The sequence below is a fragment of the Sparus aurata genome, chromosome 24 (genome assembly GCF_900880675.1).
Source record: "Sparus aurata chromosome 24, fSpaAur1.1, whole genome shotgun sequence".
Taxonomy (NCBI): Eukaryota; Metazoa; Chordata; class Actinopteri; order Spariformes; family Sparidae; genus Sparus; species Sparus aurata.
This window is the reverse complement of record NC_044210.1, coordinates 19,168,341-19,192,081: the sequence shown is the minus strand read 5'-3', so window position 1 is coordinate 19,192,081 and position 23,741 is coordinate 19,168,341. Positions and strand designations below refer to the sequence as shown.

The 23,741-nt window shown below is 43.9% G+C and overlaps 3 protein-coding genes across 9 annotated transcripts in view; 1 reads left to right on the top strand and 2 right to left on the bottom strand.

Moving 5' to 3' along the window:
• The window catches only part of rpgrb (retinitis pigmentosa GTPase regulator b), a 14,133-nt gene extending 11,818 nt beyond the window's left edge, over positions 1–2,315 (bottom strand). The window contains exons 1-4 of the mRNA XM_030409060.1: positions 2,163–2,315; positions 857–982; positions 629–721; positions 8–70 (exon numbers count right to left, since the gene is read on the bottom strand). Coding sequence (XP_030264920.1) covers positions 8–70; positions 629–721; positions 857–982; positions 2,163–2,193 — 313 coding nt within the window. The 5' untranslated portion in view covers positions 2,194–2,315. The remainder of the gene's footprint in view (positions 1–7; positions 71–628; positions 722–856; positions 983–2,162) is intronic.
• Positions 2,316–2,409: 94 nt separating this feature from the next.
• LOC115577049 (tyrosyl-DNA phosphodiesterase 2-like) lies at positions 2,410–6,551 on the bottom strand. 7 transcript variants are annotated; one of them, XM_030409835.1, is made up of 9 exons: positions 6,443–6,540; positions 5,127–5,189; positions 4,907–4,979; positions 4,723–4,835; positions 4,465–4,629; positions 4,086–4,180; positions 3,855–3,973; positions 3,602–3,772; positions 2,410–3,306 (listed from the first exon to the last, which is right to left on the bottom strand). In XM_030409835.1, exons 4-9 carry the CDS (start codon positions 4,806–4,808, stop codon positions 3,025–3,027), a joined length of 918 nt encoding a protein of 305 aa, XP_030265695.1. In that variant the 5' UTR covers positions 4,809–4,835; positions 4,907–4,979; positions 5,127–5,189; positions 6,443–6,540; the 3' UTR covers positions 2,410–3,024. The 7 variants fall into 7 exon arrangements, with proteins under 7 accessions (XP_030265695.1, XP_030265692.1, XP_030265697.1 ...); XM_030409832.1 differs by having other exon boundaries at positions 5,422–6,463; XM_030409837.1 differs by having other exon boundaries at positions 4,723–4,831; positions 5,422–6,463.
• Positions 6,460–22,726, top strand: nhej1 (nonhomologous end-joining factor 1). The gene is made up of 8 exons (XM_030409829.1): positions 6,460–6,601; positions 7,461–7,666; positions 7,745–7,966; positions 8,575–8,713; positions 9,268–9,326; positions 21,870–22,032; positions 22,127–22,230; positions 22,363–22,726. Exons 2-8 carry the CDS (start codon positions 7,478–7,480, stop codon positions 22,438–22,440), a joined length of 954 nt encoding a protein of 317 aa, XP_030265689.1. The 5' UTR covers positions 6,460–6,601; positions 7,461–7,477; the 3' UTR covers positions 22,441–22,726.
• Positions 22,727–23,741: the final 1,015 nt, after the last annotated feature.

Genomic DNA, 23,741 nt, shown 5'->3' with positions numbered 1-23,741 from the left:
GACTGACCTGTGCAGAGGAGAGTGTGGTTCCTCCCACAGGCCACCAGGTGAACCTTCTCTGATTTAAGAGCTGAAATCAAACACAAGAAATGTTAACAAACAAACAAAAGAAGCTCCACAAGTTCCAGGACTTCGTATTCTCGTCATCTTTAAGGGCATAAAATAACTAAGCATACACCATTTTATTTATTTGCAGAACTGTTCCTTTAAGTACATCATACAAAGAAGTCAACCTGAAAACAAACTGATTCATAACCAAACATGTAAAACATGCTCGTTCATTGAATGGCTGCCAGGAGCTTCAGTACACAGAAATCTAAGCAGCACCGATTGTCTCTCAGTCCGTCTCTGCAGATTAGACCAGATTATGGACCCTCCAGATTGGGATTATAATGGGAACAAATCTCCGTTCAGCGGGGCTCTTCCCCTTCGAGTGTCATACGAAGGGAGAGGCACTATCTTCATACTTATCTTGGTTTCTTATAAATTGAGCGACTGTGACTGAAACAGTGTCTCCTCCTCTGACTCCCTCTCCACTCCTGCAGGCAGCTGTCAGTGGCAGCACTCCCACACAATACTCTCTCTTTCCAGACTAAAACAAGGAGCAGAGAGCGATTTAAAGACCGACCTTTGACACAAGTCGGCTTGTTCACGGTCACTTTGGAGCCCAGGCCGAGCTGGCCCCAGTTGTTGCTGCCGAACATGAAGAGTTTCCCGTTTTCTGTGGAGACAAACAGAAGCTTCACCTTAGTGAGGAAAAGATAACTGCTCTCAACCAGAATCAGTAAAAATCAAATACTGTAAAGGTTTAACACTTTTCAGAACAGTTAGACACCTCAGAAATGTCTCCGCTCACCTGTTATTAAGGCGGTGTGCTCGTCTCCACAGGCGATCTTTGACGGGACGTCATTCTTTAGCCAGAACTTACTGGGGACGTTGTCAGCAAATTTACTCTTCCCAAAAGTGAACACTGCTCCTGATTCTGGCAGAAAACAACAAAAACAAAATGATTAGTGATCAACTGATTATCAGTGGATTATTTTACAGTATGTGTGAAGTTATCATGTCAAATACTTTGATGAGTGATGCTTTTCGTTCTGTCATTTTGATGTAAACATCAAATTTAGAGTTAAAACCAACAGCTGCTGATAAAGACGGAGCCCTGAGGTGTCTGAGAGTCCACCTGTTGATGGATTAATACCAATAATCTGCGGTGTCATGGAGTGATTCTATCTAAGATTATTTAGAATTTAACTATATTGGTTTGTTGGCAGTTTGTCGCCTGATCTCCAGCATATTAACTCTCGAGGAACACTGAAAATAAGTCTTATCATTGTTGTGATTTCCTGTCCTTCATCTCATCAAGTCAAAAAATAATAATAAAGTAAATAATTAAAAATCATTCCCTGTATTAATATCAGCTTTTACACATGTTCCTGCTTTGTGGAAAAGCAGAACAAATGTTTGAGTGAAAAGTAGCAACACCTCATTGTAAAAACACTAAATTAAAAAATAATTGGAAGCTAATGAGAAGTATGGACTTGAAGTTGATTAATAAAGGTACTCATGGGAAGCACAATGCTTCGGCATATTAATGAATTATAATAACTCATGCATTAAAGTGTGAGCAGTGTATTTGTGCAGCAGCTGGAGCTCAATTTAACTCGTCGACTGGAGCTAAAATACAACATTTCCTTATGGAATTTGGTGAAATTTAAGCGGGCGATAAAGTGTCATAAAATTTAAACACTCACAAGCAGAAGTACGTCAACGTTAGTGTTGTTATTGTGTTATGACAGGATGATACCGAACATGAGCTTAGATGATTAGCTTAGACGTGTTAATATTTAATGACAGAGCACGTTTCAAAACCAACTTTTAAACTTCTTCACAGCCAACGAAAAGGCACGAGAACAACATTAACAGCAAATAATGTGAAATATGCAACCAGGCATGAAAAACAAATAGCTGAAATACAGATAAACTGACAGTTTAAAGCGGAGAAAGTTATTATAAAGGGTTTACTTTCCGTTAGCCAGCGAGCTAAAGCAGAAGCTAACCCGAGCCGCTGATTAGCTGGATAAAGATGCTAACTAGCTTAAATATTCTAAGTAATAATCGATAAAGTGTCGCTGAACGATGAGATAGTTATCGATGCTCACCTGGTATCTCGTCCTCAGCCTCCCCGGCCATCTCTGCGGGACTTTAATCCGCTTTGCTCGGTGTCGTGGGCGTGTTTGTGCCCCTCTTGTTTTCGAGTCTGACAACCCGGAAGTAAACAAAACTTCTCCTAGGCTACGACGCTGAGCACGTCACTCTTAAAGGGACAGGACGCTTGTTTTCACTCTGGTGAACTCACATTAATGAATGTTGTTGTACTTAAAAACAGGATAACAGAACTAATGTTTGTTGTATTTTATGTTTTTATTAACATGAACAACTGTTACTGCTCAATTAAATGGCTGAATATTATATTGTGAGAATTTAAATAAACGTTTGCTCAAACACCTGGACGTTTACAATGCAATATGCTGCTTTTATGTGCAAACAAATACACTTTCACTGCAAGGAGAAGAGGTTAAAAGACACTAAATTTTAAAAAAAATCATCACATATTTTATTTTTCTAGATCTTTCCTCTGTCTCAAAGGAGCACACTGTCGTTTTGGGGAAGACATTTTAATCAGAAGAGAAAGAATTTCATTGACTGAATTGTTTTATGCCTCCATGCTCACCTACCTTATTGATGGAGGTTGTTGGAGCTCGATTAAGTCTGCAAGGAATTCCTGCAGACACTCCTCAAGAACAGCACTTTCAAAAAACAAGCATTTTTTATATGCCTACTATCATTTATAACTGTAACTACAGAAGCTGAGTAAACTGACAGTAAAAATAGGAAAAGAAAGAAACTTTGTCTGATGTGGATTGAAGCACACCCTTTCCACACATCTGCCGCAGAGGCACAAACATATTGTACATACATAAACAGGAGATTTGCAGTATTTTCTGGTTGTTTTGTGTGTTTCTACTCAGTGGAGAAGGTGCAGTAGATCCCCCAGTGATCGCTGGTGTAGCGGCCACACGGCAGCTTCTCCAGCCCGATCAGCGCCATGCTGTCAGGTTCCAGCTGTGGGACTCCTTCTCTGGCAGCCCGGCGCAGGTAGAGACGGTCGAAGCGGAGGCGACACTTGAACTCGACATCTTTGTTGGTGTTTGCGTGAGTGTCCCATGTGTAACGGCAATGCTCCGGCTCTCCCAGGTGCTCCCACACATCACAGACGCAGCTGGGAAGGCCTACTTTGGCCACCTGGGATGGAATGACAGGTACGAAGAAGGAGGTGATTTATAATTCATCATGTGAACAATGTTTCTACATGTTAGGATGCATGGAGGTGTCCTGTTCATGGTTTAACAGAGAGCAGACTGTGTTGTTGCGTTTTATGAAATTTGTATTCATCTAAAATGTCCTATCGTTGTTTTCGGATATTTTGTGTTTTCTGAAATGTTGTTGCTCTGAAATAGTTTTTTATTTTGAAAAGCCTTTTCTCTCCTAAATGTGTTGTTGTCTGACATGTTTCCTGGATGGAGAGGACATACAGCACCTCTGCGTCTCTCAGGTTGGTGTCTCCTCCAAACAAGACGGTGACATCATCAGGCGCACGTGTCATCTTCCTCATCACCAGTGTCAGCTGTCTCATCCGCTCTGCTGCGTGGGCCTTACAGCTCTCAAAGTGTGACGTCATCAGATAAAGCGTCTGGCCTCTGAACAGCACCTGAGTTTGAGGTCAGTAAAGGTGAAACCAGGTTTTTCAGACAGCACCTTCACAGGCGTGACTCTCATCACTGAGCACCAACCTGAGCCATGAGCAGGTTCCTCATCATCCGACTGAGTGGAAAGTCGAATATCTTGCTGTCCAGCAGGGTGACCCGTGACTTCTTCAGCATCATCGCGACATAGTAACCCTCTTTACCAGCTGATGGTCAGGAGGGAACAGAGGGGAGGTTCAAACTGCACACAGAGTTAAAACTTTACTTTGCACTGCTGGCTGTTCTGTTCTGTCACCTCCGCCACTTTCTCACATGTACCTTCAATGAACGTGTAGCTGGCCAACAGACGGTTCTTCATGAAGCGGACGTATGGTTGGATGAGCTCCTGAAGAAGCACCACGTCAGGAGAGTGTCTGAACGGAAGGAGGACACAGAACTGATGGGACTGTCTCGGAGGTCAAGAGTGAACCAACAGATCCTCAGGACTTCAGGAACAGAAGTCTTGAGTTCACCTCGATCACAAAATGAACACATTTCCACACTGCATGCTGCCTCACATATATCTGAATAGAAAGCCTGTATTCCTGTATTTGTTGCACAGTGGATCAGTGGGGAAATGTAACTGAAACTATGTGTGAGGCTGCATGGAAGAAGAGAGCTATAAATCATGTTCACAGACAGCAGCAGCTGTTCTCACGTCATCAGATAAGAGCAGAGGCCTCGCGCTCTCTCCGGCTGTTGCTCTGAATCGAGCCCGTCCACGTTCCAGCTGATCAGCGACAGTTTGCTGTTTTCTTCCTCTTCTGACGGATTCTCTGCGTCATCTCTGCAGAGAGCAGGACCGTCCTCAGCCTCAGACGTGCTGTCGATGTGACACCATAATGCATAATGCAGCGTCAGTGGATTTTATCACAAAACAACATCATAAACCAGAACATGGTTCGGACAGAGTTACCTGCTTCCTGGAGTGTTTTCCTCACCCTGCTGTGTGCTGGCTGTGGAGCTGGTGGTCTCGTTCTCCAGTGCACTGACTTTCTCCATGTTGAGGAAGAGTTAGTTTAAATCTTTCTGAAAGACAAGTAGTCGTAAACTTACCGCTCCTTCAAGGATTAAAGTTGTGAGTTGCATGTGAGTCATACCTCAGGTTAGTCATGTGAGAGGTGGAGTTTCTGTTTCAATTGTCCATCTGGTTTTATCAGTCTTAGAGCTCTCCTGCACACAAACACAATGACTATTCTGTTTCATGACATGATCCGACCTGTATTCAGCATTTTTCTCATCATCAGAATCTGTGTTTTTATTAATCTGATGTAGATCAAATAAATTAATTCAAAAATTAGCTGCTCAACTACAACTTACATTTAATCACTGTTGTTGGGTTGGTTTTACTTCACATTTTGCTGATAAGACTTTTCCATCCTCCTGTCAGGATTTTTAAAGAAGGAATTTTACTTGTAATGCAGTATTTATAATTATATTATAAATCAAATCAATATATTTTACACTTTTTTGTATTTTTATGAAGATATTTTTTGGATTACTTGAATTTAAGTGAAATTTCAAAATTACAAGTACAATAAATTAAACATATATTTAGACTTTAATGATCAATTATTACTATTATTATGATATTGATTATTATTGTAAGCGGAACCTTTGAAAGACGATGTTTGACGTCGGTGTCGGAATCCTCAACTGTCAACAGGAACCGGCGGAGGAGCCTCTCTGTTGCACACGTTAGTAGCTTTAAAGTCTTATTTCTCTTGTTTTATCTGAGTTAAAAGTTGTTGTTGTAGTAAAACAACAACGGAGTCACATTTAATGACACATTTATTAGACAGACGGCAGAAAAACAAACAGTTAGCTAAGTTAGCTTGTCGGTTATAACACTGTAATTTAGCTAGCACACCTGGCAATTTATGACTCAAAGTTGGAATTGTTTTCAATAAATCTCGCATATTGTGCTGCAAAATGTCCGCCGAATTTAAGTATAAGATCGCTTCTACAAGTGAAGCCATGGCTGAAAGTCATAAACTATCCCACATTTTCTTACAAGCAAGTTAACTTTAAAGATCAGAGTCGTTGATTGAGTTTCGTGTGACGTCCTATGACTCTACTAGCTACTTTGTCTTGAATTAGCCAGCAAAGCTCAATTTAAATACCCGTCAGTTTTTGAATACTGACGACATGTCAGCCAACACCTGTAAGTCAGTACTGTTGCTTATTTCCTGCTGTTTTTCGCTGTTTGCCTCAGCCACAGTGCGGCTAAGTTACGTTTATCTTATTTGTTTCTAGATTTCTTCTCCAAGGTATATAATTGATTTTACACTTGTTAGATAGTCACCGAATTAAAGACGATCTTCTCGTGGCCTTGAGAGACTCTAAAATAGTACAGCAGCTTGAAAGAATGTCAGTCGAAAAGCAAGGGAAATTTAAATTCAGGGATTTTTAAGTGGAGTTTGGTGTGTCGCTCATCGCTTACAGGCGACCGAGGAGCGTGTCAGGACTGCATCCCCTCCTGATAGCCTCTAACCGCCGGCATCCGTGCTCAGCTTCGCATGGCTCTATATTCTGGTCATAAAGTTACAGATTTGGTATTTTTGCGATTTCCAAATTGGCATGAGTCAACCTCTGAACGGTGCTCCGCGATTCAAATGGCGACTGACGAGAAATACCTCGTTTTATTCCCCAGAAACAGGCTCATTACAGATCAGCCGAGAGGAGCAGGAGCTGCCTGCGGTCTCCCTCCTGCAAGCTGGTGATTATGCGGCCGGGACGGCGTCTGTAGCGGCTTTAACAGATCTCAGGCCGGCTGTGGGGCGCATTCCTCCGAGGTGAGCGATTAAAGAAAACAGGTTTGATAAAGAGAAAATTGGAGCGTGTTTGTGGCTGGTGGCTGTTCGCTGGTTTCACTTCCAGGAACCATCTCAAAACATGCTGCTACCTGTTTTCACCAGGTTTATTGTTGGATTTCTCAAGTTTGGTTTAAAACACAGACAGTCCTGAATCATGAAGTCTTCATACTGAAGTGATTCCAACAATGATAAACACTGTTTTTACCAGGATTTAAGAGAAAATGAGTCATTTAGATAAATATACATGTCTGAGTCTGATGACTTCATGTTGAGTTGTCAGTGGTAATAACCAAGCAACATAATTGAAATTCCTTTAAAAATTACCACAGTAATTACCTGAAAATATCCCCACAATGATTTAATAATAATATCCTTGGATTTCTAGGAAGCAGCTCATAAATATCATGTCATTTCTTTAATACATTTTCAGGAAACTTCAACTTGTTTTTGTTAACATCTGCTGAAAAACACCATTTTCATTTCCAGCTAGTTTCTGTGATTATTGCTGTAATTTGGCAGGTAATTTTAAATGTATTTTACTTGGTTATTAATGTCACGTGTTGTTTAAACGCTGAGTGATAAAATGAAAAGCAACTTCTTTTGACGTCCGTGTTGCTCCAACATTCAGTGGAACCAACCGAGGAGCACCTGAACGCAGCATTACTGTAATTTAAAGCTCTGTGATTGGATGTTTCATGCTGAAAAGCACCCTGGGAGTTGTAGTTGACTTCTCTCCTTCAGTTTGTCATCTTCAGTCAGGAGACAGACATTGAACCTGTTTCGTGTCTCGATCTGAGCATCATCTAAACTCTCCTTCCTGTTTCACGTGTGCTGGAAGCTTGTCGGTTCTGATCCATGATGGAGGCCCGTGGATCCTCTGCTGAGGTCCTCCTGCAGCGGCCCTGGCTCCCCGTGAGCATCAGCGGCTGCCAGCTCCTCACCAAGAGCTGGTTTGGGGAGACGGCGTACCACGTCCTGCTGACAGACATGCACTGTGTGTGGGAGGAGAGGATGGACGCAGCAGCCATCCAGCAGAGATCACAGGTACACCGAGGAGAACACAACATGAAGGATCAACTCGTGTGTTCTTATCATAAATAAATCCTCTTCTCCTCCTCGCAGGAGCTGAACAGACGTCTGCGAGCTCCCGTCAAAGCCTTCTTCTCCCACCTGTGTGAGGTGGTTCAGCCCTGTCTGACAGGAAGTGACGGGCGGGTCGACGGCGAGGCGCAGATTTCTCTGACGCGACAGGAAGACGGCGACATCCGCATGAAGCTGAAGAGCGAGCTGGCAGGGCTGCCCTTCTACTGGGAGTTTCACTGCACCCCCGCCCCCGTCACAGTGGTACGACCCATAAAACCACCTCCCCAACAAACCTGAACATTTCTAAACATTTAGATTTACATTTAGGACATTTAGCAGACGCTTTTGTCCAAGTAAATCAAAAGTCTTCAGGTTTTGGACTGTTGGTCGGACAAAAGAAGCATTTTGAAGACGTCACTTTGTTTTTGTTTTTATTTACTCGATTAAACAATTCATTAATCGTGGAAATAATCAGCAGGTGAACAATATAATGATCTCTAGATGCAGAGAATCAGTCATTTTTATGACACAAATTAAAATATTAGAAGAAAATATTATCAGCTGAAAATTCTGCAGACTTGCAGCCTCAGTACAGAAAGGAAAACTACTTTATTTATCACTAAAAAAAGTCGTGTAAATTTTAATCTACATAAATAATATCATGAGGTGAATTCAAGTTGTTAAACAGTTCCTTGCATGTTAATACAGATTTGAATTCTCAGTGTGATAAAATAATAATAAAAGGTGAAACACAATGTGACGTCACTCTGATGAAAATATTACATATTTATATTATAAAAGTGTAAAATAATCCAGGAACATACAAACCTCACCAGGTGAGGCTGTGACATCATCCTGTGTGCTCTCAGGTGTGTGCTCAGCTGGTGCGCCCCCTGCTGGCCATGAGCCACCTGCTGCAGCGGCAGGTGGAGCAGCTGGGAGGGCTGCTGGGGAGGAAGGACGCAGAGATCCAGGACTTCAGAGAGAACGGAGCCACGCTCAGCAGAGGTACTCACTCAGAACCAGAACTCACTGGGGTCCACTCTGGGCCGAGACCCATCCTCCATCCGAGTCTGGTGGAAATCTGCTCAGTAGATTTTATGTAATCCTGCTGACAAACCAACAAACCGACCGACAGACAAACAACCAGACAGAGAAAACAATTATTTATTATTTAATCTGTAAAATGTGACATAAATGTTTATTTCTGTTCAGATTTGTTTTACTTATTTACTTTCCCAGCGTACTGTGCTGTGATTGGCTGAATATCAGCCTCTTAATTTGAGATAAGAGGAAGAAAAGTATACAGAAATATAAAAACACACATTAATTATTTTATAGAAACATAAAGAGGTGAACACAAAGACTCACATCTGTTTCCTTGGATGTGTATTTAAAGGAAGCATATTTGTAATGGGCCTAAAGAGGTGGAAGTCATTTAATTTAGTCTTTAGTGTCTTTATTTAACTTTAACTAACTGATTATTTATCGTGTGACGCTCTGATGTGTCGCCTCACGTCTGATAACACGTTGATGGTTTGAATGTGTGTGTTTGACCTCAGAGCGGCTGCAGACGGACGTTTTTGAGGAGCAAACCTACAGAGAGGACTTCATGTCAAAGGTGAGAGGTCAAACACACACACACAACACACACACACTCACACACACACACACTCACACACACACACACTCACACACACACACACACACACACACACACTCACACACACACACACACTCAGCAGCTTGTTTTTGCCGTCCTCTCCGGCCCCGTTCCCGATCGTTAAGCGTCTGTGGCGAGCGCGGCAGGAACCACATGATAAACCTCTGCGGCCGCTGGAACACGCCGCTGCTGTCCACGCCTGAAACACGAGCAGCCGTGACGCGCTTTCAAGTCGCAGTGCGTTACCGTCAGCCAATCAGAGCGAGGCGAGGGGTCGGCTTTTTACATTTTCTGTGTGTTCACTGTAGTCAGGTGTGGAATTTGTCATCTCTGACTCTGCTGACCCCTGACTCCTACTGTGTGTGTGTGTGTGTGTGTGTGTGTGTGTGTGTGTGTGTGTGTGTGTGTGTGTGTGTGTGTGTGTTTTTCAGATCTACTTGTGGAATTTTTAACCGTCTGTCTGTCGTCTGTCTTTACATTCTTATCTTATTCCCGGCTCAGTTTTTATGTAACGTCGGTGTGATTTTTAATGCTTCACTGGTTTGAAGCTGACAGTCAGACCTGCAGAATAATGATTTGCTCTCCTGGTTTATAATTTACGCAGACTAAAACGTGACTGAAACATCACATTTGTTGGACTTAATGTGGAAGACAGTCGAGCACGTCTGTTTTGATGTATAAGATCCATAAACAGTTGCAGAGCTCCACTTGAATCATCTGTTCCTGTTCATTGTATTCCTCACAGGTGATCTAACTGTTGTGAGCAAACGTTTTGTGCTTTTATTATGAAAGTGACAGCTGGAGGTGATGACAGGAAGGGAAGACGACAACATGAGCCTTTAATTTAAACTGTCAAAATAAAATGCTTCCAGTTTAGCGCTCTGCTAACTTGACTAGAAGGACACTGATTTATTCGGGTGGCTTTCCTAGTTTTATTGGACTGAATGTCTCATGTTATGACAGTGACACCAGTCATTTCTCAGGGATTTGACGCTTGCAGACGCTTCTTTCACTATGTAAGCTTATGAAAAAAATCTCTTGGGCCGCTGGGACGCCGACGAGGAAGTCATGGTGCGTCGGCCAGCAGACGGCACGGTGAAATGTTCTATTGTAGGTTTCTTGAACGTCAGAGGATCTTTGTTCTTCACGTTTCTCCTCAGAAGAGACACATTGTTTGTAAAATGTCATCTGTGACTTCACGTGAAGGTCAAGCGTGTCCGAGAACTTGATCGGAGGGAAATTTCCCTCCATCAGTCAGTTTTTGGGAAAACACCTCTGTATAATTCACAGTTTGTTTGCCTCTTCAGTTGCATCATTTGGTGGTTTTCAGAGAGGAAACCAGCTTGTTTGTTGATGTCGTTTCTGAGAGGACGAACCAGGAAAGAGTCTTTCTTTAGGTTCAGGTACGGAGAGTCATGGAAAGTTACATCAGGGTCACACTGCCGCCTCTGTGTTCTGCCTTCTGGTGATCACATCGTTGGAGCAGGAAGGCGAACGGACAGTCAGAAAACCACAGAAGAAGACGAAGAAATGCTGCAGCGGATCAAAGTCTTCTTCCTCGTGGCAAATTCCACCAGGCTGCGACGAGGCCGCCTCCAGACCAAAGTCCAAACTGAAATAAAACTTGTCTGGGAAAAATGTCGCGTCGAAGAGCGAATCACACACTGCTGGACCGCTGCGTGTGTGTGTGTGTGTGTGAAGGCGTTTGGCGTGTGTGTGTAGTATTTATCTATCAGGGTAGGGCCTTTGCATGCTTCTGTGTGTGTGTGTGTGTGTGTGTGTGTGTGTGTGTGTCCATGCAGCTACTTGTGTCTCTGTCTGTGTCCATCTCCATGGCAACATCCACCATAAATGTACCTGGTTCCCCGTTCAATATTCAGATAAACACGTTCATCACTGGAACAAGTAGAACATGTTCCTGCACAAAGACAGAAAGAAGGTCATGTAGAACATTTGCCGAATTCACAAGAAGGTCCAAATAATGCAGAATGAGTCAGAGACAGAGTTTCACAGAGTTTATAAAGTGTCTCCAACTCAACAAATCACTAAATTGAGTGTTTTTTAAAGGGAGTCTGGTGACTTTCTGCACAGGCATAAAAAAAGTAGCCTATATTGTTACTGTTGGGTGTATTAGTAAAATCTCTTGTCTTCTTTCATAAATGGAGTGTAAATGGTGAAATCAGTGTAAACAGTGTGTTCAAACAGCTGATCAATGTTGGCAGGTAAGACTTTAGCACTTTAGACACAGAAGCAGACAGGCTGGTGCAGACATGCTGCCACAAACTGACACTTTTTACAAGGAGACAAACAACTTCAGCTGAAAGATTTAATGCTGAATTTACAACAAGGACACAATGACTTACAATCTGTCACACACACACAGTTTCACTACGTTAGAAAGTTTGTTTTAACTCAACAACTCTTAAAATCAGACGATTTGTTAATGGAGTCTGGTGATGTTGTAGTTACAAGGCTTCTTCTGCTGCTCCTCCTCCTAACCTGCCAGTGTCAGCAGCAGCTGTCTGTGAACACACTATCTGTTACAACTGATCAAACTGTTGAACTACTAACCACAACATCACCAGACTCCCTTAACAAACCGTCTGATTTTAAGAGTTGTTGTCATTGATGAATTTTATAAACTCTGTGAAACTCTGTCTCTGACTAATTCTTCATTATTTAGACCTTCTTGTAAATTCGGCAAACGTTCTACATGAACTTCTTTCTGTCTTTGTGTAAAAATATCCTGTCCGTTTGTTCCAGTTGGTGTTTACTTACGTATAGAGTGTTGAACTGAGATTTGATCTGATCTGAGAAGGCCTCAGATTTACTGTAAAGACTTGAAAGTGTTTTGGTGTTTTCATCTAATTCTTCACCTGGAGCTGAGTAAGCCCTCTTCCCAAAATGTGACTTAAAAATGAAGTATATAAATCCTCAGTTACACAGATTAGAGCCGCAGCTACAACACGCTCTTGTGTGTGTCACCAGCTTCGGTTTCAACTTCAGTTTTTCTTCCTTGAACTTGAACTTCGTTGACATTTACACAGTTATTTACGTTCCTGCTGCCAACAGAGACAAATATCTTCAAAAAACTCTTCCGCCTCATCGCCCACTCTTTCACCATTTCCACAAATGTGTGTGTGTGTGTGTGTGTGTTTGCGCCATTTGTGGCCTTAGTTTCCCACACCAAGGGGAGTGAAGGGCAGAGGGACAGTGAAGGAGAGACGATGATGACAGGAGCTGCAGCTTTTATTTTCTACTTCCATGAACGCCCCTCCCCAGCCCATCACCACACAAACACCCCACCCAGCTCAGGTCAACATTTACATGGGTGGAATTAGCATGCGCTCCCCACTGACACACACACACACACACACACACACACACACACACACACACACTTGGGTTTAACTTGGGCACAGGCTAAAGCTGGTCATGGAGCTGAAGGATGAAAAAAATGTTCAAATCCTTTTAGGATCACATCAGCTTCCCTTAGGGCCTAAATTTGGAGTGAGTGTGTGTGTGTGTGTGTGTGTGTGTGTGTGTGTGTGTGTGTGTGTGTGTGTGGTGGCAGCAGCTCATGACCTGACAGAGGGGAGTGTCTGCTCCTCCACACACAGCCGGCTGTGACGCATGCTTTTGGTTTTTCGGAGCCGAGTGTTGGTGTGTGTGTCACGGAGGTTGTGTTTTTTTTTTTTTTTTTGTACCTTTACATCTACAAGCGTGTGTGTGCGTGTGTGTGTGTGTGTGTGTGTGACGCATGCCTGACTGTACCGAGTCGTGAAGCAGCAGCGTCACACTTGACAGCTCAGAATTGAATTGTCACCGTTCGGGAACGCCGCCCGCTTCCTGTTTCATGAGACGGCGGCTTCACAGCTCCACGGCAACCGTGCAGCAGTTTAACGACATCTGACAATTAGTGGCCGCTTCTGACCAAAACACCTCACTGGAGCTGCACAGAAGCACATAATTGAGCCAAGATGTTTCCTTCCAAATTTGGCATTCCTTACTCCACATTTCCTGCTTTTCTTCCTTAAATTGAATGTTTTTCAAGTCAGGTTTTGTATAGAGGGAACTTGCTAAAAAACAACATGAGAATCAATAAGAATTGATTTGTTCTGCGCAGTGAAGAGATGTGCATATTTCACATAATTCAGTCAAAATGTTGCCAAATTTGGCGTTCCTTACTCAAGATTTCCCGCTTTTCCTCCTTAAATGTGATGTTTTTCAGGTCAGGTTTTGTATTGAGTGAGCTTGCCTAAAAAGAATCAATAAGAAGCCATTTCTTCCTCATAGTGATTTGATTCTTCCTGCTCTTTTCTGTTAAGATGAAGGTTTTTCAGGTCAGGTTTTGTATTGAGGAAACTTGCTAAAAAAAAAAAAATGTGGGAATCAATTAGAAACATTTTGTTCTTCACAGAAAAGAGATGTGGAATTTTCACATAATTGAGCCGAAATGTTGCCATTCCTTTCTCCAAATTTCCTGCGTTTTTCCCTTAAATTGAATGTTTTTCAGGTTAGGTTTTGTATTGAGTGCGCTTGCTTGAAACCAGCGAGAATCAATAAGAGGCCATTTCTTCTTCACAGTGAAGAGATGTGCAGTTTTCTGTCTCCAGTAAAAGTAATGATTATGTGCTCAAACGGGTGAAGAAATTATCCCTAAATGCTACGTAGCTCTCCATGTGAAGCGCCGCAGTGGCACAACAGGAGGAGTCAAATCCTAATATCTGTTTGCTTCAACCAGAGGCTCTAAGTTAAGAGCAGGGCAGGAAACTTGAGTTTTTTCATCCGCCGACCACAGCGGCTGATGGATTCCAAAATACACACTTTGACTGTGAGCAGCCAAACGTGACTGAAAGAATGAAGACGAGCTGCAGAGATTTGATTTGTTTAACACCTGAAAATCAGAAAACACAACTTCTGGTAAAGTTCTGATACAAATACATTTTAAAAAAGCACATGACTGCACACAGAAATACAGCTGCATTGCCAAATTATCCAAAACTCCATTAAAACTTTGCAGAATTAGCTGTCAGCAGTTCCTGTTTGCAGTGTACTCATGGATGTACAGACAAAGATCGATGGATCACTGTGAGACTGAAGAAAACTTAAAAACATGATGTTTCTAAGGCAAGTTCTGCACATGTGAGGAGGACTTTATATCATCAGGAGGAGGAGAGGAGGACTTTATATCATCAGGAGGAGAGGAGGACTTTATATCATCAGGAGGAGAGGAGGACTTTATATCATCGGGAGGAGGAGAGGAGGACTTTATATCATCAGGAGGAGGAGAGGAGGACTTTATATCATCAGGAGGAGGAGAGGAGGACTTTATATCATCAGGAGGAGAGAGGAGGACTTTATATCATCAGACGAGGGACCGAGGAGAGGAGACTTTATATCATCCAGGAGGAGGAGAGGAGGACTTTATATCATCAGGAGGAGGAGAGGAGGACTTTATATCACTCAGGAGGAGAGAGGAGGACTTTATATCATCAGGATGGGAGAGGAGGACTTTAATAATCATCAGGAGGAGAGAGGACTTTATATCCTCGGAGGAGGAGAGGAGGACTTTATACCTCGGGAGGAGGAGAGGAGGACTTTATCCTCAGGAGGAGGAGAGGAGGACTTTATATCATCAGGAGGAGAGGAGGACTTTATATCACAGGAGGAGGAGAGGACTTTATATCATCAGGAGGAGGAGAAGGATACCTTATATGCATCAGGAGGAGGAGAGGAGGACTTTATATCATCAGGAGGAGAAGGAGGACTTTATATCATCAGGAGGAAGAAGGAGGACTTTATATCATCAGGAGGAGGAGAGGATTTATATCATCAGGATGAGAGGAGGACTTTATATCCTCAGGAGGAGGAGAGGAGGACTTTATATCATCAGGAGGAGGAGAGGAGGACTTTATATCATCAGGAGGAGAGGAGGACTTTATATCATCAGGAGGAGGAGAGGAGGACTTTATATCATCAGGAGGAGGAGGGGAGGACTTATATCATCAGGAGGAGAGAGGACTTTATATCATCAGGAGGGAGAGGAGGACTTTATATCATCAGGAGGAGAGGAGGACTTTATATCATCAGGAGGAGAGGAGGACTTTCTTATATCAGGAGGAGAGAGGAGGACTTTATATCATCAGGAGGAGGAGAGGAGGACTTTATATCATCAGGAGGAGAGAGGAGGACTTTATATCATCAGGAGGAGGAGGAGGAGGACTTTATATCAGCAGGAGGAGAGGAGGACTTTATATCATCAGGAGGAGAGAGGAGGACTTTATATCATCAGGAGGAGAGAGGAGGACTTATATATCATCGATAGGAGAAGGAGGACTTTATATCATCAGGAGGAGGAGAGGAGGACTTTATATCATAGGAGGAGGAGAGGAGGACTGATATATCATCAGGAGGAGAGGAGGACTTTATATCATCAGGAGGAGGAGAGGAGGACTTTATATCATCAGGAGGAGGAGAGGAGGACTTTTATATCATCAGAGGAGGAGAGGAGGACTTATATCATTAAGGAGGAGGAAGAGGAGGACTTTATATCATCAGGAGGAGGAGAGGAGGACTTTATATCATCAGGAGGAGGAGAGGAGGACTTTATATCATCAGGAGGAGAGGAGGACGTTATATCATCAGGAGGAGGAGAGGAGGACTTTATTATCATCAGGAGGAGGAGAGGAAGGACTTTATATCATCAGGAGGAGGAGAGGAGGACTTTATATCATCAGGAGGAGGAAGAGGAGGACTTTATATCATCAGGAGGAGGAGAGGAGGACTTATATCACTCAGGAGGAGAGGAGGACTTATATCATCAGGAGGAGGAGAGGAGGACTTTATATCATCAGGAGGAGAGGAGGACTTTATATCATCAGGAGGAGGAGAGGACTTTATATCATCAGGAGGAGGAGGAGGACTTTATTCATCAGGAGGAGAGAGGACTTTATATCATCAGGAGGAAGGAGGACTTTATATCATCAGGAGGAGAGAGGACTTTATATCATCAGGAGGAGAGAGAGACTTTATATCATCAGGAGGAGAGGAGACTTTATATCATCAGGAGGAGGAGAGGAGGACTTTATATATCAGGAGGAGAGAGGAGGACTTTATATCATCGAGGAGGAGAGGAGGACTTTATATCATCAGGAGGAGGGAGGACTTTATATCACAGGAGGAGGAGAGGAGGACTTTATATCATCAGGAGGAGGAGAGGAGGACTTTATATCCTCAGGAGGAGGGAGGGAGGACTTTATATCATCAGGGAGGAAGGAGAGGAGGACTTTATATCATCAGGAGGAGAGGAGGACTTTATATCATCAGGAGGAGGAGAGGAGGGCTTTATATCCTCAGGAGGAGGAGAGGAGGACTTTATATCATCAGGAGGAGAGGAGGACTTTATATCATCAGGAGGAGGAGAGGAGGACTTATATCATCAGGAGGAGGAGAGGAGGACTTTATATCATCAGGGAGAGAGGAGGACTTATATCATCAGGAGGAGAGGAGGACTTTATATCATCAGGAGTAGAGGAGGACTTTATATCATCAGGAGGAGAGGAGGCCTTTATATCATCAGGAGGAGAGGAGGACTTTATATCATCGGGAGGAGGAGAGGAGTACTTTATATCATCAGGAGGAGGAGAGGAGGACTTTATATCATCGGAAGGAGAGGAGGACTTTATATCCTCAGGAGGAGGAGAGGAGGACTTTATACATCAGGAGGAGAGGAGGAGGACTTTATATCATCAGGAGGAGAGGAGGACTTTATATCATCAGGAGGAGGAGAGGAGGACTTTATATCCTCAGGAGGAGAGGAGGACTTTATATCATCAGGAGGAGGAGAGGAGGACTCCATAAATCCACTTAGAGTTGTCAAAGAAAGACGCTCCTCAGATGTGCAGAACTTGCCTTAGAAACATCACGTTTTAAGTTTTCTTCAGTCTCACAGTGATCCAGTGATAGTTGTCTGTACGTCCATGAGTTCACTGCTAACAGGAAGTGCTAACAGTTAATTCAGCAAAGATTAAATGGCGTTTTTGAGTTCCCCTCAGGTGTGAATGGATCATGAGATCTCAGGTGAAGCTATAATCAGTGTTAGGGGGTTGAAAATGAGAGGATTATCGAGGGAGTGGGAGGAAAGAGAAGGAAGAAAGTGGAGGAAGGTTGGAGCGGCGGCCTCCCTCCTCTTCGTCTCCTCGGTCAATGATTGACTGCTGCTCTCATAAACAGCAGCGAGCAGCTCTTTATCTCACCTACCTGAGGAATTCAGGGCCCGGGTGGGAAGAAGGCGAGGCTCGGAGAGGAGAGGAGGGGTCGATACGAGCGAGGGGTGCTCACAGGAAAGTGATGTTGAACTGGCTGAAATATTTTGCCTCTTTCTCATATTCTGTCATTCTCATAAAGATTCATCTGTTGTAAACAACTTTAGCTGAAGTCTAAACGTGACGTGACCAAAACTTTAAAACGTTCCTCATGTCACATCAGATGGAATATTTAGACAAGTTGTCCAGAACACACATTCTTTGTCACCTCTAACACGGCTAAAATTCCTCTGGAGGTCTCTGTTAGAGCGTCCCAATGTTTGGGCTGAAAAGTGTCTGAAGAATGTGTTAAAAACAACCGGTTTTGTCACCAAACAGCTGGAAATCGTCCCAAAATCTTATTTGAAAATACCCCTTTTTTTTAGCAGAAGATGTCTGGAGTCATCCCAACTTCCTGTCAACAATTTTATCTTTTGTCACCACAAACACGACTGAAAATTGTCACGAGGTCTCGTTAACAACATTCAGTTTTGTCGCCACAAACACAGCTGGAGATTTGACGACTTCCTGTTCAGAATATGCGGTTCTGTGGTCCCTCCTCAAAAACATCACGTGGTTATTTTAGGAGTGATGAGTTTGTCAGCCTGCAAAACTCGACATTCCCTCGTATAAAAACCAATAGTATTCTGTACTCGTGTGGGATTTTCTGTGTTTGACATCATCATAAACTGGGTGTCTTTGGGTTCTGGATTTTAAAAGAAGACGTGTGCAGACGGCCCGCGGCACTCTGATGGACGTTTGGACTGTTTTCTGACATGTCCAGACTAAACACAGGACCGATCATCAGCTCCAGCACTCGTTCGTAAACAGTTTGAGTGGAGAAACAAAACAAAAGCGTCCACACACGGCCGTCCTCCTCGTCCTGTGCCCTCTGTCAGTTGCACACAGTTTCCACAGGGTTGTCCCCGGCCCGGGTCTGTAATTAGGCCCTCTGTGGCCTGGCTGCTCCCCTTCTTCAGCTGCTGGCCGCTGGGCCGAGCCCCGGCCTGGACCGGCCGAGTGCGGCGTCCCGCAAAGACATCACGAGCCTGCGAGCGACATGAGAGCAGAGACACAAAACACGGCTGCAGCACTTGTCGGCACGTGAACACGCCAGACGCAATACTGTGTTTTATTTGAGACGCTCGGCGCTTCCTGATCCAGCAGCCGGACGTGAGCGAGCGGCGTGACGACATCTTTGACATCAGAATCAGTTTAAGATGGAGGTCAGATAAAACACCAAACCAGCTCAATAACAAGTCAGTCAAACTGTATTTTTAGCCGCTGACATCACTGAGCGAAATGATTTAACCCGACAGGACGACACTGAAGTGACGTCAGCAGAAACACAGCCGGTGTGAAGCAAAGGTGAAGTCCTCCCTCCCATGATCCTCTCTGCTTTTTGACATCACCCCGGCCTCATCCAGCTCTCAGCTGTCCTCGTCTGCTGCCGTCACGTCTCCCTTCAGGGTCGTGACACACACAGAGAGCTGCTAATCTGAGCCCAGAGTTTACCTGAACGGTCACAACAGAACGTCAGACAGGAGCTCTGCAGGCGGGCCGGAGGGTTCTGGTTCAGTCGTCAGGACGAGAACTGCTGTTCAGCTGACACACTGAACTGAAGCTCTACAACAGGAGCAGCACCACCATGTTGGATGTTTCTGCAAATGAACGATGTTAAACTTCTCTCGCTCCTCGAACAGATTCAGGACTGCAGATTGTTCTGTGCATCCACAGACTGCTGTTATTAATACTGCTCGTGTTCAGGATGAAGAGAAGCTCCGGGAAAAACTGAGACCAGATCTGTTGAGCTCTCGTCATCATCCTCGTCTTCTTCTTCTTCTTCGTTCAGCCCGCCGGTTGTTTGGCGAGGACCTCGTGACCTCGACTCCTCGGGGGTTCAAACGGAAAGCGTCAGTCGTGGGATTGGGGACGGGAAGCTGAGGTCACGGCGAGAGGAGAAGGAGGTGGAGAGTAAACATGAGGTCAGCAGGAGAGACGAGGATGAGGAGAGCGAGTGTGAGACTCTCCGGCACCTGAACAGCAGCAGCAGCAGCAGCAGCAGCAGCTCGGCTAAAAGCAGAACTGTTTACCTGCTAATAATAGAGAAACACCAGCAGGCTGCCAGCTCGCCCTCCTCTCATCACCTTCACCACATCGCTCTTTGCTGTGGGGCAGGAGATGTTTGGAGGCGTGGCCACCAGGTGAGCCCTCCTCCTCCTCCTCCTCCTCCTCCTCCTCCTCCTCCTCCTCCTCCTCCCTCGTTGTTGGAGGACTTTGTTCGGTTACAAGAGCAGGGAGGAACTTTCCACAGCGATACTCGGCCCGACAAAACAGGCGAGAGGTTATTGACCTGCTGTAATCACCTTTTTATTCCTCGTCTGGCGTTTCTTTTCTGGTCGGCGGCAGCTCATAACAATCCCCTCGCCGCCGTGTTCGCACCCTGTGGCCATTTCTGTACCGTTCCTAAAATACAGAGCGGAGCGGTATGGAAGCCCCACTGTGCCAATAAAAGTCCTCACGTTAATCAAATGAGGTGTCAGGATTCTCCAAGACAGCGGTCATTTACACATTTTCTTTAAAAAGAAGAAAGTCATTTACAACAACAGCTGAACTTTATCTTGGATGTTCTGTGCAGGTCAGAGTTGAGAGACGAGTTCAAATAATCAAAAATCAGGGAAGATATATTCAGTTTGTTACAAAGTTCGGCTTCTCAAATCCGTCCAGAGTGAACCCTCTTTCAAAACAAATCAATAGAGGATCTCTGACAGAGAAAAATAACAGGAACATCTCAGTTTCTTTCTGTTTCAGTCACATTATCGACTAAAATATGAGCACCACATCCGTGCGCTGTGTTCATCAGCTTTAAATTCATTATCCAATCAATAAATAGTATTATAAATCCCGGGTAACCTCAAAACTTTGTCCATCTGTTCAGCGGCTGTCGTCGTGCTTCTCTGTGATTGGCTCGTCTGCGTCAGAGTGATGAGATCAGTGGTGTTTTTAATCACAGATCTTTAAACACTGGTGTTTTAATTTTCGTCGATTTGTTTTGTTTCTTCCGCTGAACGAAGACGAACAGCTTCACACTCAGAAATAAGATGCTCCAATTTTTGCTCTTCAGCCGGATCTGACAAATTGAGCTCAACGTTCAGATCAAATAATGTGAAGTGAGCTGGTTGGCAGCCAGAGAGAGGAGGGTGAGGAGGTGAGGAGGTGAGGAGGGGGAGCGACGGGGGAGGAAGGTGAATAAGAGGAGAGAATAAGGTGGGCTTTCTGCTGCGCTCTGTCCACCCCGGCACATTGGTTTCTCTGTGCCCAAAGCAGAACTAAGCCTCACCAGAGCATTTACATTTATTTTTACGATATTTAAACAAACAAATAACAAAAATAAATCAATGCGAAACCTCGAAACCTGACCGAAGTGTGTTTAGGAGCCCCTCTGCCCTGACAGCGAGCGGGAGACCACCAATTTCTCCCGGTCAATATTTGAGGAGCTAATTTGGAGAGTTTGTCTCCGCCGGGAAGGAAAGAAGAAGGATTTAGTGAACGGCCGGTGTTTTTCTACGCGTCGGCCGTGCGTTTGCATAATGTCGCAGGAGTTTACACGCAGCCTTATCTGTCAGGCCTGCGGTGGACGCAGTGTGTGTGTGTGTGTGTGTGTGTGTGTGTGTGTTTCAGTTGTTCCTGCCTCACCTGCACTCAGCTGTGACAATAATGCAGCTTTGATTGGAGGCTTATCGCAGCGCCGACGCGCCCTGATCACACCTCAGACATGTGACTCTCAGCGCGGCCGTAAAGCAAACAGTGAGGCTGCAGCTGCGTCACCGCCACACGGGACGGTTCCAAGTTCATGCACCTGATTACTTCTAATTAAAAATGTATTAATCGGGTTTAAAACTGCGAAACTGAGGGACTTAAAGGGACAGTTCACCTCACTTGTGGAGCTCAGTGCCAAAAAAACTACATGTGAAGAACTTAACAGCAACGTCTCATTCCAGAACTCATGACCCGGTTATTCAGGGTGATCTGTGGACCTTGTTCTGAGCAGCTTCATGCTGGAAGTACTTTATTTTTCATTGCTGTTAGTTTTACGAGAGTCAGGTTAGCGTACCGTGCTAATAAGGGAAAAACACATTTACGACAACAGTGACACAATCATTAAAAGATTTTGACCCCGTCTGCTGTTTTCCAGGCTCTTCCTCAGCTGTGCTCTGAACATCAGGACGCTCTGGGCTTCAACGACGACCTGCAACATCTGTACGCAGCCATCGTCGCCCACGGCAACACACGGAAACGCAAACGGTCAGAGGAGGACCGGCCGCCCGCCGAGGAACCGGACCTCACCTCGTCTCTAGGTTGGTTTGAAATGTGACTCACTCTTGTTTACACCTGGTGTGATTATAAACCATCTGATCCTACATTTGATCCTATATTAACGTGTGACTGCAGGTGGATCGATCAGCAGTGACACAGGTGAGGTCAGAGAGCAGAGCCCCGACAGGCAGGTGAACACAGCTGGAGCCAAAATGGCCGACCGGCCCACAGTCAAACAGGTAGGACAGGGAGGCGACTGCAGGAGCTTCTGAAACAAGATGGGATAACTTATCTTAATGTTTCATAATATCTAAAAAGTGTAAAAGAATGTAAAAAATACTAAAAACAAATATCCGTCTTCTTCTTTTCAGTCTCGTCCCGTCACCTCCGAGCCTGCAGAGCGACCGTCTTCCAAACTAAAGAAGAAGAAAGTTGGACTGTTCAGATGAGCCCGAGCAGCAGGACGCAGGGACGACCATTCAGAACTCCATAAGAAAAAGTGCCGTTTTTACATCTGATGAAAAATCATCTTTTTATATTTTTAAACATTTATTCTGAATGACTGATTAGATGATTGATTGATTGTTTGTTTGGTTTTATTCTGTGTTTAGTTTTTCTTTATCAATGTGTAATTAAATTGTTTTTTAATCAATTTTGTGTAAAATCAAATGTGGATTTTGGGGTTTTTAAAGAAGTGAAACAAGCTGTCGATTAAAGAATGATATGAAATGTGAATATTTCTGTCTGTTATTAACAAACTGAGTTCTTCCAGGACTTCAGATCTTAGTAATGATGATGTTTCTTGTGTGTTAAAACCTCATATTCTTCTGTGTTTGTGTCTAAAAACCCACTTTGAAGTCGTTTGTTTCCTCCTGAGCTCAGACAGGCGGGCGATTGGAGGGATGGAGGGATGGAGGGAACATAATGAGCCGGTGGCGGTCGATAGAGCAGCCGCTGTCCTTTTCTCAGAGCACAGTGAGATGTTGACTCAAGGTGTTGCAGCATCTCGGGAATGCTATTGAAGTTTTAGTTGAAAAGTCACTGTTTGCCTGCTGGACTTCAAGAGTTTCTGTGTGACAAACGTTACCGAAGAGTGGCGTCATGTTAACTGGAAATGCAGAAGATGTATAAATATTATTTGGTAATCATTTGAGACCCTCACTTTATTAATAATTTCCTGGAAAGAAGCTGGAATATTACATGTGTGCTTCAGTTACCAAGAAAGAAGAAACGTAAACAAGAATCTGCTGCTTTTGTTGGTTTTATATTTAGTTAACTCAATATGTTGGGCTGTTTGTCGCAGAGAAGACACTTCTGTGATGTTCTATCAACTAAACTATCGAGGAAATAATTAACAGACTTAAGGGCCTCAGTAAAGGAGCAGTTCACCCAAAAATAAAATGTTAGTCATCATCTCCAACTGACAGCAAAGTCAGGTGAAGTCTCGCTGACAACAAAACATTTCTGGACCTTCACAATAAATCTAAATGTGCAGAACTTGCCTTGGAAACTTAATGTTTTTAAGCTTCCTTCAGTCTCACAGTGATCCAGTGACAATTGTCTGAACATCCATGAATTCACTGCTAACAGGAAGTGCTAACAGATAGTTCTGCAAAGTTTTGATGGAGTTTTGGAGAATTTATTTAGTTGTTGTTACTGTTTTATACATTTAAAGTCCAGAAACTTAAACCAGCGTGCAGGAGAGGAGGCAGTGACTGGACTTTAATTTTTTTAGGTGAACTGAACTAAA

Bases quoted from the DNA above. Each gene is read 5' to 3' on its own strand.
- nhej1 (XM_030409829.1), top strand. From the start codon at position 7,478: ATGATGGAGGCCCGTGGATCCTCTGCTGAGGTCCTCCTGCAGCGGCCC. The intron at 7,667-7,744 runs GTACACCGAGGA...TCCTCCTCGCAG, and splicing joins CCATCCAGCAGAGATCACAG to GAGCTGAACAGACGTCTGCG. The intron at 8,714-9,267 runs GTACTCACTCAG...GTTTGACCTCAG, and splicing joins CGGAGCCACGCTCAGCAGAG to AGCGGCTGCAGACGGACGTT.
- LOC115577049 (XM_030409833.1), bottom strand. From the start codon at position 4,808: ATGGAGAAAGTCAGTGCACTGGAGAACGAGACCACCAGCTCCACAGCC. The intron at 4,181-4,464 runs GTGAGAACAGCT...CCTTCCGTTCAG, and splicing joins CTCTGCTCTTATCTGATGAC to ACACTCTCCTGACGTGGTGC. The intron at 3,773-3,854 runs GTTGGTGCTCAG...CCTCAAACTCAG, and splicing joins GGAACCTGCTCATGGCTCAG to GTGCTGTTCAGAGGCCAGAC.